General features: G+C 45.4%; 1 protein-coding gene across 1 annotated transcript; it reads left to right on the top strand.

The window, feature by feature from the left end:
• Positions 1 to 55: 55 nt before the first annotated feature.
• LOC144698351 (uncharacterized) lies at positions 56 to 20,574 on the top strand. The gene is made up of 3 exons (XM_078570311.1): positions 56 to 255; positions 1,258 to 2,746; positions 19,921 to 20,574. Exons 2-3 carry the CDS (start codon positions 1,533 to 1,535, stop codon positions 20,420 to 20,422), a joined length of 1,716 nt encoding a protein of 571 aa, XP_078426437.1. The 5' UTR covers positions 56 to 255; positions 1,258 to 1,532; the 3' UTR covers positions 20,423 to 20,574.
• The last annotated feature ends 213 nt before the right edge of the window (positions 20,575 to 20,787 follow it).

Raw genomic sequence — 20,787 nt, 5'->3', positions numbered from 1 at the left:
CCCTGACTGGAGCATGCGCAATAGCGGTGCTGGGAGGAGAGTCGCTGATGTGTTGCATCATCCCGGAGAGCAGAAGAAGTCGGGCCTGCGGCTGGGTGAGGGCGAATGGGAACCGACAAGTGGACGGGGAGGCGTCATAACAATCTACTGCAGGCCTCAAACTGCGAAAATTAAGTTTCCGATCCCGCGTTTGGACCGAATTGGCGACCGCGGCGTTAATCCCGACAGCAGAACCTGATTCACGGCCACCATCTTGTGCGTGTACAATGTGCTGTAGTGCGCATGTGCGGCCGCCATCATTATAGGGGCAATGTTCCGTAGTGCGCATGTGCAGCTTCCATCTTTATAGGGGCAATGTGCTGCAGTGTGCATGTGCGACCGCCATTTTTATAGGGGGCAATGGGCAGTGGTTGTGACCAAAGATGGAGCAATGAAAATTGGGAATTGTGAGGAAAACGGAATTAGAGGAAGTGAAGATATCTTCGAGGATTGTGAGACTGGAGGAGATTGCAGAGATAGGGAGGAGCAAGACCATGGAGTAATTTAAAAGGATGAGAAATTTGAAATTTAGTTCCGTCTTTATCCGAAGCCTTTGTAGGTCACTGAGCACAAGGGTAATGGGTGAACAAGACTTGGTGCGAATAAGCACACGGGCAGCAGAGAATTGGATGACTTCAAGATTACAGGAAGATGGAAAGTGGGAGGTCGGCCAGGAGTGTGTTAGGATAGTTAAGTCTAGAGATAACAAAGGAATGGATGAGAGTTTCAGCAGCAGATGAGCTGAGACTGGGGTGGAGTCGGGCGATGTTACTGAGGTGGAAATAGGCGGTCTTGGTGATGATGTGGATATGTGGTTGGAAGCTCATCTTGGGGTGAAATATTTCACCATGGTTGTGAACAGTCTGGTTCAGTCTCAGACAGTTGCCAGGGAGAGGAATGGAGTCAGTGGATAGGGAGTGGAGTTTGTAGCAGGGACTGAAGGCAATGGCTTCAATCTTCCCAATATTTAAATGAAGGAAATTTCTGTACATCAGAACTGGATGTCAGACAAGTCAGGATGGTTTGTGACTTGGAGGTGAACTTGGAGGTGATGGTGTTCACAGACACCTGCTACCCCGGTCCTTCTAGAGGGTGGACGTTTGTAATTTTTGTGGCTCTGCCAAATTTCTAGTTGAGTTGTAAAAATATGAAATATCTCTCCACTTCTTACCACTCACACCTCACTATCTTTCTCTCTCTCCCTCTCTCATCCAGTAGATGCCAGAGCCTTGTCTGGGCCCACATGCCTTCCTTCATGGACAGTAGTGAACCAGTTGAGTCTTTATGACAATCCAACAGGTTTCATGGTCACTTTTTCCTCATGCCGGTCCCATAAATTACCAGATTCATTCAGCTCAATTTAACAACCTGCCTTTGTGTTTTTGTGGGTTCTTTCTCACTCCCTTTTTTCTGTTTTAAATCAATTTCGCAGGAGATAAGAAGGGGAGGATTTACAGTCGGGAATCTCAGACCAAACATCACATCAGAATCTGATGGAGTCACCCAGCTTAAAGTATCCTGAATATCATTGGATTTTCAACATGGAAGGACAAAGCAACGTTCACACTGTGGAGAAACCATGGAAATGTGGGGATTGTGGGAAAGGATTCAATTACCTGTCTGCGCTGGAAACTCATCGAAGCAGCCACACTGGGGAGAGACCATTCACCTGCTCCGAGTGTGGGAAGGGATTCACTGATTCAAACACCCTGCTGACACACCAGCGAGTTCACACTGGGGAGAGGCCATTCACCTGCTCCGAGTGTGGGAAGGGATTCACTGATTCAACCACCCTGCTGAAACACCAGCGGGTTCACACTGGGGAGCGACCTTTTAAATGTCCAGACTGTGGGAAGTGTTATAAATGTTCGGGGAACCTGATGTCCCATCAACGTGTTCACAGTGACGAGAGACCATTCAGGTGCTCTCAGTGCGGGACTGGGTTCAGGTGGTTATCTCACCTCACTGACCACCAACGACTTCACAGCGGGGAGAGGCCGTTCACCTGCTCTGAGTGTGGGAAGGGATTCACTCAGTTATCCCACCTGCTGAGACACCAGCAGGCTCACACTGGGGAGAGGCCGTTCACCTGCTCCGAATGTGGGAAGGGATTCACTGATTCATCCAGCCTCCTGAGACACCAGCAAGTTCACACTGACGAGAGGCCTTTCAAATGCCCAGACTGCGGGAAGTGTTTTAAAAGTTCCAGGAACCTGATGTACCATCAACGTGTTCACACTGACGAGAGACCGTTCAGATGCTCTCATTGTGGGACTGGGTTCAGGCAATCATCTCATCTCACTGGACACCGGCAACTTCACACTGAGGAGAGGCCATTCATCTGTTCTGAGTGTGGGAAAGGCTTCACTACCTCATCCACCCTGCTGATACACCAGCGAGTTCACACAGACAAGAGTCCTTTTAAATGTCCAGACTGTGGGAAGTGCTATATAAGTTCGGGGAATCTGATGCTCCATCAACGTGTTCACACTGACGAGAGACCGTTCAGGTGCTCTCAGTGTGGGACCGGGTTCAGGTGGTCATCTCACCTCACTGACCACCAGCGAATTCACTCTGGGGAGAGGCCGTTCACCTGCTCTGAGTGTGGGAAGCGATTCATTCAGTCATCCACCCTGATGAGACACCAGCGAGTTCACACTGGGGAGAGACCGTTCACCTGCTCCGAGTGTGGGAAGGGATTCACTCGGTCATCCCACCTGCTGAGACATCAGCGAGTTCACAAGTAACTACAGTGATTGGGTTTTGCTGTTAATCACGTTCATTGAGGCCTCTTTCTGCTGATGTCAATAAACTCCAGGTCAGTTACAGGGGTTTATTTTCTGGATAAAAGTCAAATAAATCAGCTTTGTGTGAAAGACTGTGTGTCAAGTCTTTTTCATATCTCTAATACAAGTTAGTTCCTTTTGAAGGACTCCCCCTCTCCCCTGTCTCTTCCATCCTCACCTCCAACAACAAGTGTGAGGAGCTCATGGAGCCTCTTTATCACTAAGATTGAGATAATTTGATCAGCTGCTTCCCTCCCTTCCACGAGCCCACCTGGACAATCTGTCCCTATAGTTACCTCTTGTCTGAGCCCTGAACTCACATTTTTCTCTAGTTTCTCTCCCATTTTCCCTCACATCCTCTCAGTGCTCAGCTTGTCCAAAGAAAAAAAATACTGATCACCCAACTTCGCCATGTCAGCCAATATTGTTAACGGTTCTCTCTCTGTTCTGATACTGTCCCTCTTCACATTGAGGATACCCTCCATCATGTTGTGTGGCACTACCACCGTGCTAAATGGGATAGATTTCCAACAGATGTAGCAACTCAAGACTGGGCAATGATGAGATGCTGTGGGCCATCAGCTGCAGCAGAATTGTACCCATCCGCGATCTGTAACCTCATCACTCAGCATATCCTCCACTCTGCCATTGCCACCGAGTCAGGGGATCAACCCTGGTTCAATGAAGAGTGCAGGAGGGCATGGCCGGAGTAGCACCAGTCATGTCTAAAAATGAGGTGTCAACCTGGTGAAACTGCAACACACAATTACGGTCCCTGCAAATGTCAAACAAGTTACTAGTTTCTTGCAAACTGTGTGCACGAGAGCAGGGAGGATAAGCAAACTGACCATGGCACCGTGATACAGGGAGCCATTCAATTGGGGAATGTGAAATAGGAAGTTAGTAGTGGTAGGGGACAGTATAATTAGGGGGGTAGATCCTGTTCACTGCAGCCGTGAGCAGGAGTGCCGAAGGGTGCCAGGGTTAAGGACATCTCCACAGGGTTGGAGAGGAACTTGGAGTGGGAGCGGAGGGATCCAGTTGTTGTAATCTACATTGGTACCAACGACATTGATAGGACTAGAAAGGAGGTTCTGCTGAAAGAATTTGAACAATTAGGAGCTAAATTAAAAAGCAGAACCTCCAAGGTAATAATTTTGGTAATACTACCTGAGCCACAGGCAAACTGGCATAGGGTAAATAAAGGCAAGGGGTTAAATGCATGGCTCAGAGATTAGTGTGGGAGGAATGGGTTTCAGTTCATGGGGCACTGGCACCAGAACTGGGGTAGAAGGGAGCTCTTCCGGTAGGGCAGGCTCACTTGAACCATGCTGGGACCAGTGTCCTGGTGAATTTAATAACTAGGTCTGTAGAGAGGGCTTTAAACTAGATGGTGAGCGGGGTGGGGGGGGGGGGGTGGGGTGCAGAGGGTTCTGGAGAGGGCGTACATAGGCTAACATAGCAAAAGGATATGGCAGCATTGCAGGGAAGCTTTTTAGGTATTGATACCAGAGTCTGACAGGAAGGGACAGAGTGTACAAACAGAAAAAAACAGCAGCAAGTACAGTCATGGGGGAAAAATGGTAAAAATGCAAAATTAATGGCTCTTAAATGCACATAGTATTCGGAACAAAATAAATGAATTAACGGCACAAATAGAGGTTAATGGTATGATTTTATAACTATTATGGAGATGTGGTTACAAAGAGATAAAAGCTGGGAACTAAATATTCATGGGCATGTGACTTTTCGAAAGGACAGGCAGGAAGGAAAGGATGGTGTGTTAGCTTTGTTGGTATGAGGTGGAATAAGTACAATAGCAAGGAATGATCTTGGATTGGAAGATGCAGAATCCATATGGGTGGAGGTGAGAAATAACAAGTGGAAGAAGACACTGGTGGGTGTAGTTTATAGGCCCCCTAACAGTAGCTACACTGTAGGACAGAGAATAAATCAGGAGATAATGAGGGCATGAAAAAAAAGCAGTATATTAATCATGGGTGACTTTAATCTTCATGTAGATTGGGACAATCAAATTGGCAGAGGTAGTTACGAGCAAGAATTTATAGCATGAAATCGGGGCAGTTTTCTAGAATGATACATTGGATCCAACCAGCAGTCTGGCTATTTTGGATCTGGTAATGTGTAATGAGGCAGGCTTAATAAATGATCTCAGAGTAAAAGATCCCCTAGGAAACAGTGACCATAACATGGTAGAATTTGGCATTCAGTTTGAGAGTGAGAAACTTGGGCTGGAAACAACTATGCTAAATTTAAATAAAGGTAGTTACAAAGGAATGAGGGCAGATTTGGCTGGAGTGAACTGGGAAAGGAGCTTAGCAGAAAAGACGGTTCATGAACAATGGCAAGCGTTTAAGAAAATAGTTCATGACTCTCAGCTAAGATATATCCCAGTGTGAAAGAAGGATTGTAGGAAGGGGCTAAACCAACCGTGGTTAACCAAGGAAGTTAAGGATAGTACCAAATTGAAAACAAATTACAATGTGGCAAAGATTAGTGGTAATCCAGAGCAATGGGAAATTTTTAATCTGTGGAATTCTTTACCACAGAGGGCTGTAGAAGCTGGTTCAGAAAAAAAGGTTTGGCTCTATGCACTAACTCATAATCATCAGCTATCTCTGCTGCTTGCCTTACAGTTTGAACCCTTTGTTCCTCCACATGGGTTCCCGCCACCAAAGGAATTGAATCATTAAATTCTTCCAAAAGAATCACATCTCGAAGATCTGCATATGTTGTCTCTATTTTTAATGCCTGTATCCACTGGTCAAAATTACTTTGTTTTACTCTCTCAAACTCAATATCAGTTTGCCTAGGCTATTTTCTCATATTACTAAATTTCTGCCTATATGCTTCAGGAACCAACTCAAATGCATTCAAAATAGCCTTTTGACCATATCACAATTCACTGATACTCCTTCAGACACCAAAGCATATACCTCATGCACTCTACCCACCAACTGAGGCTGTAGTGATAATGTCCAGTACTCGTGTGGCCATTTCACTTGTCTAGCTATCTTCTCAAATGAAATAAGGAATGCTTCAATATCTTTTTCCTCAAACTTTGGGAGAGCTTGTACAAATATAAACATGTCCCCATTGGGTTCTACTCTGGAGATAAGTCCTTCCTCACCTCCTGGTATCTTTTTTTCCAACAATATTATATACATTAATAGCTTTATGACAACTGTGTCAATTATCCAGTCACACTCTCCTTCCAGTCTTGTGTCCATTGTTCAGCCTTGAAATTGTTCATATTTTCACATTGGATTTCAATTTGAAGAAAGCAGAGCTGTCATAAGCTTATATTCTTCAGCAGATGTAATGCAACCCTTTATTTTGGAAGAATAAAACTGATAGAGAATGATTGACATCTGAAGATTCGATTCACTGACACGCTAGCAAGGATACCTTGTAAATTTAAGTCCGTATCACTCTCTGTAGGCAATTGGTTGGTGTGTTTGCTTGTTCATTGAATGGTTGGTGGTTCGTGACCATCTTGGAGTGAAGTGTTTACTGTATTCTCACCAGCAGCATTCATTGTCACACAGTTCTGGGCTGTCATTGGGGACTTGAGCTGCAAGATAGTATCCCCAAAACGGTGCCAGATCTACTGTTACCCTGTGACTTCCCACACAAACAGTTTTTTGAAATTATTTTCTTCTTTCAAATATAATAAGAAACGATTTGGTCCTACTATGTACCGATATCTAACCCATTGGAAATCTATGAAATTATTAGATCCAAACAAACACATAAATTATTCTCCCTTCCTCAGCTTCACAGTGAGTGAGACAGGGAAAAGCAGCAATATTCCGGCCCCGCACTCTCCAATCACCTGCTGCCAGCAGAAAGCAGCGATTGCAGCTTCAATCAGCGGGTTACTGTCCATCCCTGGGATGCAAGGTACTCCAACCCGGACCAAACCTCCCTATACACCGAGCACAGGCTCAGGAAAACACAGGTAGATTACATCCCGGTCACCAAACCTCCGAGCAGCCTTTACAGAATACCCGAGTGAGTCACAAATATAAGTCACACCAACTTTCTCAATATTTTCACTGTAAAATTCCTTCATTTTATTGAAAAGCTGACTGTTGTGAATCTGAAAATGAGCACCATGGGATTTGTGTTACTGAGTGACTTGTTTTCCATTGTTTGTCCGTCAGGTTTGCAATTCAGTTTGTGTTGGATATTGAAGTGAATCTGATTTCAAAATGAGGACATTAAATCCAGGAATTAATCCTGAGGAACATGGATCATACTGTTTGGAAGAATGTGGAGCTGAGAAGCGGAAGCTGTGAATGAAGTTATTGCTGATTGAATGGACAGCATTGGGTACTTCTTTAACATCATGGCCGTGTGGTTAAGTAGATGGTTTTAAAATTCATTGGGGTTTCATCAGGTAAGTTCTGTGATTTACATTATTGCTGATTTCAACCATGTGTCCGCAGAACTAACTGTTGGGTCAATGGAAGAAAAGACAAACAAAAATCCTTATTTGCTCTGAAGAAAAGTCATATGCACTCGAGATATTAGCTCCCTTTCTTTCTCCACAGGTGCTACAAGACTTGTTGAGTGTTTCCAGCATTTTCTGTTTTGGTTTCATATTTCCAGAATTCGCAGTATTTAGCTTTTATCCAAAAATTCTCCTGATTTTTGGACTCTCAGGGAATGAAGGGCCTTGGGATCGGGTGGGAAATTGGTGTTGAGGCTGGAGATCCACCATGATCTTACTAAGTGACGGAGGAGGCTTGTGGGGCCTTTTATCTACCTTCTTGCAGTGCACCTGCTGAACAATATAGGCTTATGACAGCTCTGCTTTCTTCACATTGTGAAAATATGAACAATTTCAAAGCTGGACAACGTATACAAGACTGGAAGGAGAGTGTGAGTGTGGATAATCGGCACTGTGCACATTCCTGTAATCAGTACCTGGGAGAATCAGGAAGATGAGATCCTGGTGTCTCTTTACCCTGTTGCCTGCAAACCCATCGCCTTGTTTCTTACATTCCCACGAACTGACAGTGTCTGCATCAAGCAGCCAATTGACCTGAGAGCTGGAGGCGAGGCGGGGACAGAAGCAGAAAGAGATGCAACATGAAAGTGCTTTGAATTTGATGTGTGTCAGTGGTGAATGTCGGCCTTGTAAGTTCCACGGAATGAAGGTTTTTTTTGTTTGAAAGCAGCAAGATTTTAAATGACTACAGCACTGAGCATGGGGCGCGAATCCACGACCCTGAAATTCAGCATTTCATGGTCTATCGACTGAGCTAACCGGGAATGCGAGAACAAAACTCCCATATCCCAACACATATGGAGACAAAAGTTGTTTTCCACCTGGAGCCTCAGCTTGTTCTGAATTTCAAAGTGTGGAAGGTAGTCGACCTACAAAAGCCCCAAGGTTGCAATGCATTCCTCTCAATCATTAATAACATCATTCTCATCTTCCACTTCTTAGCTGCACCTCCTTCCAAACATTCCAAACTCTCTCTTGCATCATTCATCCTGATATTTTTTCTCTGCAACATTTTAACGTGAAGCTGCACAATTAATGTGAATAAAGTTTGTGATGGTAAAAATGTGTTCACTCCTCGGAGAACTGAACCACATTTACACACACAGAGGAACACACACCGAGAGTGACAGAGGGCACGGGCTTGTCTTTAACGAGAGACAAACACCCAGAAAGCAAACATAACACTAAGTTTTATTCCAGTTCCAACCGCAGGTTTCGTGAATATTTTCGGGAATGAACAGAAATAGGAAAACTCCCGAGTGTTTGGATGGGTTTTATTCAATTTAACCAATATTTAACACTGTAGACACAGAGTTAAAACCAGGAATAATGAGAAGCGGGAAGCCCCAATGGATTTGGGCTCCATCATCTAAGCCAATTGGCCACAGCAACTGGTCCTGTCCATAGGTTAATGTTGATGGTAAAAAAATCATAAATGTCTGCAGCAGAGGAGGATGATTTGTATCCCTGCCGGCTGATGGCAAAGGAATTCAGCTAATTTGATAACCCCGCATTTTCTCCACTGCAATTTATATTTCTATTGTCTCTCCTCATTCTTCCTGTTAAAATTAAGCATGGCAGGCATCTTTTTTGACAGTGAGCTGGCACTTTTTGCATCATTTGCGTTTGTAGTTGTATGTTCAATGAATGTAATATCTCACAGTCATATAACATTTCGTCTTCACCATTTCACAAAATAAACACTCAGCAAAGTGAGAAAATCTTTCTGCTGGCAGCGGGTGATTGGAGATTGCTGGGCCGGAATATTGCTGCTTTTCTGCTTTTCCCTGTCTCACTCACTGTGGAGCTGAGGAAGAGAGAATAATTGATGGGTTTGTTTGAATCCAATAACTTCACAGGTTTCTAATGAGTTAGATGTAATTACATAGTCGTTCATTGTTTTTATTGTGTTTGAAATGAACATTCATAACAATGTTATTGTTATTGCTGTGGGAACTCACTGGGTAAGGGTAAAGTTTGCAACGTTTGTGGGATTTTTTTTGCAGCTCAAGTAGCCAATGACAGCCCGGAACTGAGTAACAATGATGGCAGATGGGGAGAAAACAGTGAAAGGTTCACCCCTGGATGGTCTCGAACCACCAACCTTTCGATTAACAGCCAAACACGCTGACCAATTGCTCCACAGAGACTCACACAAGCTTCACCTGCAAGGTATCCTAAACCAGGGTATCAGTGAGTTAAAGCTTCAGATTGCTTCTGCCGGAATGACCATTGGTCTCTTTCAGTTTTACTCTTCCAAAGTAAAGTGTGGGGCATTCACTGTGGATACATAGAAACAGTCTGATCCCACCCACTGCAGACACAACCATGTCACCGGGAACCAGCTCTCCTACAACCGGTGCCATCTCCCTTCGAGCCTCTCGCTGTCTTGTCTGTTACCAAGTATTCTGATTGTCCCGAAGCTGATGTTAGTTTGAATTCCTGATGTGCAGTAACGAGAATCCTTTCAATGTCTCTGATCAGTTAATTTCACTGATAACATCAGAGTCAATGTTCCAGCGTCTTAAAGAAGGGAAAGGTGCCTTGACTGTCTCTGGTCAGTCGGACAGTTCACCCTTCATTCTCCTCTGATTCCGGTTCCCAAAGTCTTTCTGAAGATTCACAAAGCTGGAGACTGGGTTTTCTGTTTTGGTTCCCAGTCCATTTTCCCACCTGCCAACTGACAATATTTTCCAAATATTGAGGAGAGGACAGAAAAGTGGCCTCGAGACCACAATCAGATCAGCCATGATCTTACTGAATGGTGGAACAGGTTCAAAGGGCTGAATGGCCTCCTCCTGATCGTCATTCCTCTCTTCCTGTGACACAGCCCGAATCAACTCCTGACTTCAGCAAACTGCCTTCGCAATTAATTATCAGTTAAATTAAATAAAAACCATTCAACCATTTCCATGTTTATTATTTCCGTTCATCTGCAAACATTCACTAAATTTGTAGTCTGAAATGGAACAATAATTGGCCAAATTGGTGACATCCTTGTTTCCTGTGTGTTTGTCTCTCCTTCGGCCTCTGTCACTCTCGGTGTAGATCTCTGTGTGTGTCAATGTGCTTCAGTTCCCCGAGAGGCTGAACACATTTTCACCATCACAAACTTTATTCACATTAGTTGTGCAGTTTCATATTAAAATGCGACCGAGAAAAATATCAAGATGAAAGATGGAAGAGGAGTTTGCAATGTTTGGAAGGAGGTGCAGCTAAGAAGTGAAGATATGAATGATGTTATTGGTGACTGAGAGGAATGCATTGCAATCTTGGGGCTTTTGGAGGTCGATTACCTTCCACAATTTGAAATTCAGAGCAAGCTGAGGCTTGAGGTCGTAAACAGCAGTGATCTCCATGGATGCTGTGGTGTGGAATACTTCACTCTTCTTACATGCCTGGCTAGTTCAGTCGACGGCGTCTGAGACTCTTAATGTCCAGGTCTGTTGGGTTCGCGACCGATGCTCGGTGAAATTCTCTTTTTAAACTTAACTACTTTCAAGGGTGAACCCCAGCTCTCCATTCCTCCGGCAGTAACACCACTCAAACTGATTATTTCTCCATCCCGCTTTGCTAATATAACAGCCGCTGGTTTCTGAGTGAAAACTGCTCTCTGCTTCACTGGAAGCTAGAGTATTTAATTCTGAGCATTTGGTGCTTTCACCACTGCAGCCTAGGTTTAATTCCCATACAGGGAAAACCTTTCCCTTCCCGCTGTGTGAACTGTCACAGTGAATAGGAATTCCTTATTCAATGAAACCAGGTCTGGCAGCGTCTGTGGAGTGAGAAAGAGAGTTAATCTTCCAGCTGGATGATCTTTCATCAGAGCCGGAAAAGTCAGAGATGTAACAGGTGGAAAACAAATCCAGAGGCGGAGGGAGGGGAGTGAAAGGACAAAAGGGAAGGACTGTGATAGGTTACAAGGCATAAGAGAGAAACTGACTAAAGGGATGATGGTGCAAAATGTGGGTGTATATACAGTACCATAAAATCAGAGCCAAAAACAACATATAGAGACCATTCAGCCGGGTCAGAGGAACTTAGGCCATTCAGCCATTTGACCCTGCTCAACCATTCAATCAGATCAAGGCTGATCTAGTTGTGGTCTCAACTCCACTTTCCTGTCTGTCTGTCCCCCCAATGCCCTCATAGCCCCCTCACCTCCATAACCCTTGAATCCCTTGTCTATCAAAAATCTGTCCAAATCAGCCATGAATAAATTCAATGACCCAGCCTCCACTTGTTTCTGGGGAAAATTCCTCAGACTAACGACCCTCTGAAAAAACAAAACAAAAATCTCCTCATCTCCGTCTGAAAAGGGAGACCTCTTACTCTCCTGGAACTAACTCACCTGGTCCCACTCCCCCACCTTTTCCCTGGACATGCTGCAGCTTTTGGTCTAATTCCCCTTTGAATTCCACTACTGAATCTGCCATCCCCACACTCTCTATCTAACCCAGCCGTCGGATCCATCCCTCCCAGGTCGCCATGTGGAAATGCATGGTGACCCTGCACTGAAGAACAGGTCCCAGGCATACTCAGCTACTTAACAACAGAACAACATGAAGTGATTATTGTGGAAAATTGAATGAGACATTTTAAATCATCAAGACATTGACACACACTCCATAGTGTGTCGAACTATCAGGATAGAATTAAACACACTGGTACCGATCAGAAGGAGTAAAATTAAAGTGAAGGGGGCAATAGAATCTGGATTTAGAAAATATCCACAAGGTGAATGCAGGTGAACAGAGAGCTGGAGAATCTTTAAAGTTCGTGCATGAACTTTTGTTTGAACCAGGTGTGTTTATGACATGTCAATAATTTAGATTGTGAGATATGATCAGCAGTTGGGGAGGATGAATCTCAGTCGATAGTTATCACATTTATTCTTGATGGCAGCTCAAGGAATTGTGTTGCTGATTCTGATCATTCTAGTGGCTTTAGTATGTTACCCACGGTTTGCCATCAAAAAATTAGGAAAACAAGCTCACAGCTTAGAAACAGTGAGGTTAGCCAAAAATCAGTTGCGAGAAGTCAATAAGAATATTCCCTTCTCAAGGTGGGGAGATCTGTAAGAAATCACTGACACCTTATAAAATCTTCAGAAATGTATTGAATATTATAGGAATGGCTCTCCCCCCCACCCCACCTCCCTCCCCCCTCCCTCTCTCTCTCAGGAACAAAGATCACTGGCTTGACAAACATAGGACAACACATCCCAATGTTACCTCAGGGATAGGCTCTGGAGTTAGGGAACGGAATTTGTACTGGTGAGTGAAGACAATGGTTTTGATTTTCTCAATTCTTAAAAGGAGCAAATTTCTGCTCATCCAGTACTGGATGCAGGATAAGCAGTTTGATAATTTAGTAACAGTGGAGGAATGGAGAGGGATGGTGCTGAGGTAGAGCTGGGCATTGTCAGTGTCCATGTGAAAACTAACACGGTGCTTTTGGATGATGTCACCTAGTGGTAGCATGTAGATGAGAAATAGGAGGGATCAAGGATAGATCCTTTTTTTAGGATGGATGATGACGGTGGATTTAAAGGTGTGAGGAACAGTACCAGAAGAGAGAGAAAAAAACATGAATAATATCAGCCAACATGGAGAAGTTGAATGGTCAGCAATTCAGTGGGAATAGGGTCACTGGAGCAGAAGGCGAGTCTCATGGGCAAGATGAGCACTGAGGGGCTATGAAGGGAAATGGGAAACTGGAGAAAGATCTGAGTTCAGAGCTCAGACATGGGGAGAGCTTTCGAGACAGTTGACCCGGTGGGCTAGGAGAAGGGAGGGAAGCAGCTGATCGGATTGACTCAATCTTAGTGACAAAGAAGCTCCATGAGCTCCTCACACTTGCTGTTGGAGGTGAGAATGGAACAGACAGGGGGGAGAGGGAGAGCATGTCAAAAGGAAATGACTTCTGTAGAGATATGAAAAAGACTCGAAAAACAAGTGCGTTTTACACAAAGCTGATTTATTTGACTTTTATCCAGAATTTTAACCCCATAACTGGGATGGAGTTTATTATCAGCAGAAACAGACCATTGAACACGGTTCAGTCCCAAATGTGATTAACAGCTCAATCCAATCACTGTAGTTACTTGTCAACTTGAGTTAATGTTTTGAGTCCATGTGACTTTAAAAGGCCTCATCAGTGTGAACTCGCTGGTGTCTGCAGATGGGGCAACTGAGTGAATCTCTTTCCACACTTGGAGCAGGTGAATGGTTTCTCCCCAGTGTGACTGCACCTGTCGAATAAGGTCCCTTGACTGCCTGAACCCAGTCCCACAGTAAGAACATCTGAATGGTCTCTGGTCAGTGTGGGAATGTTGATGGGGTATCAGTTTCCCACACCTTTTAAAGCACTTCTCACACTCTGGGCATTAAAAAAGTCTCTCATCAGTGTGAATGCGCTGGTATCTCAGCAAGTGGGGTGACATCCTGAACATCTTACCACACTGTGAGCAGATGAACAGCCTCTCCCCAGTGTGAATTCACTGTGTTTCAGCAGGTCAGTCCAGGATAGAAATTAAGAGACAGACATAACTCTTGGTTTGAGTTTGCTGTGTGTAAATCCTCCCTTTCTTAAAAGGAGTTTCCAAACACCCGGTGTAAATTCAGCTCTGGGAGTTTCTAAGATAAGGGCAAAATACTGCGGATGCTGGAAATCTGAAACAAAAACAAAAATGCTGGAGAAACTCAGCAGGTCTGACATCATCTGTGGAAACAAAGACAGAGTTTGTAATCCGGGTTTGGAGTCCTACACCGGGTGTTTGTGAACCCTCCCAGTCCACTCCCCGGTTCCATTCCTCTCCTGCACTCGCGTCTTTCTCACCAGCTGCATTTTCAATCCTTCATCCCGGCTCCTACACACACACTGCGCATGCTTCACACTCATTCCGCTCCGCCCCCTCGTTCACTCTGATTGGTTGGAGGACCAGCCTCTCCCGCACCGCCCGTCACTCCTTCCCCTTCCAATTGGTCCGATGAAGCCGTCAATCACTGAGTTGGAGCATGCGCAGCCGGTGGAGCCAGACGGGTAGACAGCCCGAGGTAGCGGATTTAAAATGCGGATTTTAGAAAAGCGAATGCGGACCCAGTGCCGAAAACAAACCCGTGAACATAGAGAGGGCTGGCAGGTGAGTTGGGAAACTTCATAAACTCACTGTGTCGGCCCCAAACTCTCAATGAGGTGCCTTCGGTCTCGCGTTTGCTCGGCGCTGCGGGGATAAGGCCTGAATTAACGGCCGCCATCTATATAGGGTCAATATAGCGATGGGCGCATGCGCGACCGCCATCTTTCTAGCGGCGAGTGCAACAATGCGCATGCGCGCACCATTCCAAGGCGGGGTGTGCAATGTGCTACAGGGCGCATGCGTATTTTGTATAAGGTGACAACCCGGCCGGAGGTAGACATTCATCAAATGTGCGGTCACCGGGACTTTTAGATCAGCAACAATAGAATTGTAAACCCATAGTCACTCATTCGTACAGAATTTAAGCATTGCTTAAAAAAGAGACATGCTGTTGAAGGTTTTCATATTGCACTCATCTGGACAGATGCAAGAAAACCAAATTTCAAAGTGAACAACAATTTATACTGCACGAGGAAAGGGTGATGATTGGTTTGGCCAGTCAGCTCTGATTGGTTAAGGCGTTGCCATGGAGAATACACCAGGTAGCGATCATCCCCCCCGCCCCTCCGTGCTTTTGTTTAATTCAACCAAAGGCCCCAAGCCTGGACTTGTTCCTTCTGTCTGCAGAGGACAGGTCCTTGTGCATGAATATATGTAGCTTCTAGCAAGAGGAAGTGAGACGCATTACAAGGCTGACTGACTGAAATTTGGTATTCTTGATTTCCTGTTGTGTACAAGATTAAAAAGTTTTGACAGAATGTCTATTTTTTAATCAATACTCGAGTGTTTTAAAGGAGGAAAGTGTGGTAGACAGGTGGAGAGATGGAGGAAGAGATTTTCAGAGCTTGCGGTCGAGGGAACTGAAGGCACGGACACTAATGGTGGAACATTTAAAATAGAGAATGTACAAGACCAGAGTTAGAGCAGTGCAGATATCTCAGAGGGTAATGGGGCTGGAGGAGATTTCAGAGATAGGGAGGGGCATGGCCATGGAGGGATTTGAAAACAAGGATGAGAATTTTAAAATCAAGTTGTTGCTTCACCGGGAGCCAAGGCAGGTCAGCAAGCAGAGGGTGTTAGGGCAATGGGCCTCGCTGCCAGTGAAGACACCGACAGCAATGGTGCCAAGTTTGCGGAGCATTGAATGTGGGAGACCAGCCAGGAGTGTGTTGGAATAATCAAGTCTGGAGGTAACAACAGCAGTGATGAGGGTTTCAGCAGCAAACGCACTGAGACAGGGTGAGGTTGTGTGATGTTACGGAGGTGGAAACAGATGATGATGGCACAGATATGAGGTCAGAAACTCATCTCGAGATCAAATGTAACACTGAGGTTGTGAACAGACTGGTTTAATCACAGACTGTTCCCAAGGCGAGGGATGGAGTTGGCATCTGAGAAATGGAGATTGTTGCAGGGACTGAAAACAGTGTCTTCAGTCTTCTCAGTGTTTAATTGGAGTTAATTAGTCATCAGGAAGAGAAGCAGGAACCGGAATGGGCCATGAGACTGATCCCAGGTTTAACTTAGTTAGAGAGGGAGAGAAGGAAGGAAGGAAACCCTGGGAGGTTTGGAGAAACCATCTTCATGATCACTCATTAAATCTCCACACTGTGAGTTTTGAACACAAGATTAACGTCTGCTATTCTGTATGGTCGATCAGTGGGTTTCAGATTAATGACTTGTCACGAGTAATGACTGAAGTGAATGATCAGACATATTGTTATCTCCAGTTGTACTAATTTGTTAAAAAGATACTGAAAGAGTTGTCCAAAACTCTCACTGGATTTCAGCACAGGGAGGAGGGAGAGTGTGTGGGACATGGATTAGAGGCTTTGGGGGAACAAGAGAGGAAAAATGTTCCATAGTATCTAGAATTGTTTGTTCTGAGTTTCTATCCTGTCCTGACAGTGATGGCTTTTGTAACTCCTTTTACAGAGAATTAGAAGACCATAAGACAGAGGAGCAGAAATTAGGCAATTCGGCCCATCGAGTCTGCTCCGCCATTCAATCATGGCTGATAAGTTTCTCAACCCCATTCTCCCACCTTCTCCCCGTTACCTTTTATCCCCTTACCAATCAAGAACCTATCTATATCAGTCTTAAAAGCACTCAATGACCTGGCCTCCACAGCCTTCTGTGGCAATGAATTCCATAGATTCACCACTCTCTGGCTAAAGAAGTTTCTCCTCATCCCTGGGCAATTTTTCACATAGCCAGGTAGGGTAGATGCCAACGTTGTAGCTGTGCTGGAACAGCTTGGCTCGGTGTGCGGAAGGTTCCAGTGCACAAGTCTTCAGTACTATTGCCGGAATATTGTCAGGGCCCATAACCTTTGCAGTACCCAGTGCCTTCAAGCCATTTCTTGATATCACGTGGAGTGAATCTAATTGGCTGAAGACTGGCATTTGTGAATCGATCATTCACTCGACACTTCTGGCTGAAGATTGTAGCAAATGCTTCAGTCTTATCTTTTGCACTGATGTGCTGAGCTCCTCCATCATTGAGGATAGGTATATTTGTGGAGCCTGCTCCTCGAGTGAGTTGTTTAATTATCCACCACCATTCACGACTGGATCCGATCCATTGGTGTGGGATCACTTAGCTCTGCCTATCACTTGCTACTTATGCTGTTTGGCTTGCGAGTCGTCCTGTGTTGTAGCTTCACCAGGTTGACACCTCAGTTTTAGGTATGCCTGGTGCTGCTCCTGGCATGCCCTCCTGCACTCTTCATTGAACCAGGGTTGACCCACTGGCTTGATGATAATGGTCGAGTGGGGGATATGCCGGGTCATGTGGTCACAGATTATGTTCGAGTACAATTCTGCTGCTACTGATGGCCCACAGCACCTATTGGATGCCCAGTTTTAAGTTGCTAGATCTGTTCGAAACCTATCTCATTTAGCACAGTGGTTGTGCCACACAGCAAATGGAGGGTATCCTCAATGTGAAGGAGGGACTTCGTCTGCACAATGACTGATCACTCCTACTGATGCTGTCATGGACAGATGTATCTGTGACAGGCAGGTTGGTGAGGATGAGGTCAAGTATGTTTTTCCCTCTTGTTGGTTCCCTCACCGCCTATGTTATTTAGGACTCAGCCAGCTCGGTCAGTAGTGGTGCTACCGAGCCACTCTTGGTGATGGACATTGATGTCCCTGACCCAGAGTACTTTCTGTGTCCTTTCCACCTTCAGTGCTTCCTCCAAGTAGTGTTCAACATGGAGGAGCACTGATACATCAGCTGAGGGAGGGCAGTATGTGGCAATCGGCAGGAGGTTTCCTTGCCCATGTTTGACCTGATGCCGTGAGACTTCATCAGGTCCGGAGTCGATGCTGAGGACCCCCAGGGCAACTCCCTCCCAACTGTATACCACAGTGCTGCCAACTCTGCTGGGTCTGTCCTGCCGGTGGGACAGGACATACCCAGGGATGGCGATGGTGGAGTCTGGGACATTATCTGTAAGATATGATCCCGTGAGGATGACTACGTTGGCCTGTTGCTTGACTAGTCTGTGAGACAGCTCTTTCGGCACTCGCCCCCAGATGTTAGTGAGGAGGACTTTGCAGGGTCGACAGGGCCTAGGTCGATGCTGGGTGGTCCGTCCAGTTTCGTTCCTTTTTTGTGACTCAGTGGTGGTTTGATACAATTGAGTGTCTTGCTTGGCCATTTCAGAGTCAACCACATTGCTGTGGCTCTGGAGTCACATCGAGGCTGGACCAGGTAAGGACAACAGATTTCCTTCCCTGAAGGGCATTAGCGAACCAGATGGGTTTTTACAACAATAGTTTCATGGTCATCATTAGACTTTGAATTAGGTTTTTATAAAATTCAAATTCCAACATCTGCTGTGGGATTCGAACCTGGGCCTCTGGATTACTCGTGTAGTGACAATGCCATTAATCCATCACCTCCTCCCTACTGGGGGTGATGTGCAGCATTGCGCACGTGTGTCCGCCATCTTTTTAGGGGAAATGTGCAGCTGTTGTGATCAAATCTGGAGCAATTAAAATTTCAAGTCAGGAATATGGAATTAGAGGAAGTGACGATATCTCAGAGGGTTGTGAGGCTGGAGGAGATAACAGAGATAGGGAAGGGTGAGACCATGGAGGGTTTTGAAAGGATCAGAAGCTTAAAATTTAGGTTCTCCTTAACCCCAACCCTTTGTAGGTCAGTGATGATGTGGATGTATGGTTGGAAGCTCATCTTGGGGTGAAATATTTCACCATGGCTGTGAACAGTCTGGTTCAGTCTCAGACAGTTGTCAGGGAGAGGGATGGAGTCAGTGTCTGGGGAGTGGAGTTTGTCGCGGGGACTGAGGACAATGGCTTCAATCTGCCCAATATTTAAATGCAGGAAATTTCTGCTCATTTCGTACTGGATGTCAGACAAGTCAGGACAGTGTGTGACTTGGAGGGGAATTTGGAGGTGATGGTGTTCACATACACCTGCTACCCTAGTCCTGCTAGGTGATGGAGGTTGAGGGTTTGGGAAATTCTGTCAAAGTTCTGGTCAAGTTCCAGATATATAAAATCCCTCTGCTTTACCTGGTACCTCTCCCGCCTCTATCTCTCTTTCACTCTTCCCATAGAAGCCAGAGTTTTGCTTATACCCAGACTGAGTGGCAGGTTCCCTTCCCTGAAGAACATTAGTGAACCAGTTGGGTTTTTATGACAATCCATCAGCTTTAACAGTCCCTTTTCCCTGTGCCGGCCCCACAAATTACCTGATTCATTCAGCTCAATTTCACAACCTGCCTTTGTGTTTTTGTGAGTTCTCTCTCACTCCCTTTTTTCTGTTTTAAATCAATTTCACAGGGTGTTAGAAGGCGAGGATTTGCAGTCGGGAAACTCAATCCAAACATCACATCAGGATCTGATGCAGTCGCCCAATTTATCGTAACCTGAATGTCGTTGGATTTTGAACATGGAAGGAAAAAACACCGTTCACAGTGGGGAGAAACCGTACACGTGTTCTGTGTGTGGACGAGGCTTCAGCCGATCATCTTGCCTGTCAGAACATAAATGCAGTTACAATGGGGAGAAACCATGGAAATGTGGAGACTGTGGAAAAGGATTCAATTACCCATCTGACCTGGAAACACATTGGCGCAGTCACACTGAGGAGAGAACGTTCACCTGCCCTGAGTGTGGGAAGGGATTCACTACCTCCTCCCACCTGCTGACACACCAGCGAGTTCACACTGGGGAGAGACCATTCACCTGCCCTGACTGTGGGAAGGGATTCATTGATTCATCCAACCTGCGGAATCACCTGGAAATTCACACTAGCCAGAGGCTGTTCACCTGCTCCGAGTGTGGAAAGAGATTCATTCAGTCATCCCACTTGCTGAAACATCAGCGAACTCACAGTGGGGAGAGACCTTTTAAATGTCCAGACTGCGGGAAGTGCTATAAAAGCTCCAGAGACCTGATGTCCCATCAGCGAGTTCACACTGACGAGAGACCTTTGAAATTCCCAGACTGCGGGAAGTGTTTTAAAAGTTCTGGGGAAGTGATGTTCCACCAACGTGTTCACACTGATGAGAGACCATTCAGGTGCTCTCACTGTGGGGCTGGGTTCAGGCGATCATCTAACCTCACTGTACACCAGCGAGTTCACACTGGGGAGAGGCCGTTCACCTGCTCCGAGTGTGGGAAGAGATTCACTCAGTCATCTTACCTGCTGACACATCAGCGAGTTCACACTGGGGAGAGACCATTCACCTGCTTTGAGTGTGGGAAGGGATTCGCTATGTCATCCACCCTGCTGAGGCACCAGCGAATTCACACTGGAGAGAGACCATTCACCTGCTCCAAATGTGGGAAGAGATTCACTCAGTCATCCCACCTGCTGACACACCAGCGAGTTCACATGGAACTACAGTGGTTGGATTTTGCTGTTAATCACATCCAGGACTGAATCATGTTCACTGGGGTCTGTTTCTGCTGATAATAAACTCAAGCCCAGTTATAGGGGTTAATATTGTGAATATAAGTCAAATAACTCAGCTCTGTATCAAACGTACTGTATTAAACATATTAATTAAGAGCAGGAGTAGGCCATTCGACCCCTTGAGCCTGCTAAGCCAGTCAATAAGATCGTGGCTGATCTGATTGTGGCTTCAACTCCACAAGGAGCCGATCCCCGATAACCTTTACTCCCTTAGCAGTAACAGGAAAGTGCTGTGTAAGCAGGCTAAGTTCTTGTTTTCTTGCAGTTTAGACAGGGTAAATTCACTCTCTGTTGTGAGAGCTGAGTAGTTAATTTGCTAATTGGTTGAATCT

Source organism: Cetorhinus maximus, chromosome 23, assembly GCF_964194155.1.
Source record: "Cetorhinus maximus chromosome 23, sCetMax3.hap1.1, whole genome shotgun sequence".
In the NCBI taxonomy this organism is placed as follows: domain Eukaryota; kingdom Metazoa; phylum Chordata; class Chondrichthyes; order Lamniformes; family Cetorhinidae; genus Cetorhinus; species Cetorhinus maximus.
Note: the sequence above shows the minus strand (reverse complement) of the source record. Positions and strands in the feature narration are given on the sequence as shown.

Bases quoted from the DNA above. Each gene is read 5' to 3' on its own strand.
- LOC144698351 (XM_078570311.1), top strand. From the start codon at position 1,533: ATGGAGTCACCCAGCTTAAAGTATCCTGAATATCATTGGATTTTCAAC. The intron at 2,747-19,920 runs GTCATCCCACCT...GTGCTATAAAAG, and splicing joins TGTGGGAAGGGATTCACTCG to CTCCAGAGACCTGATGTCCC.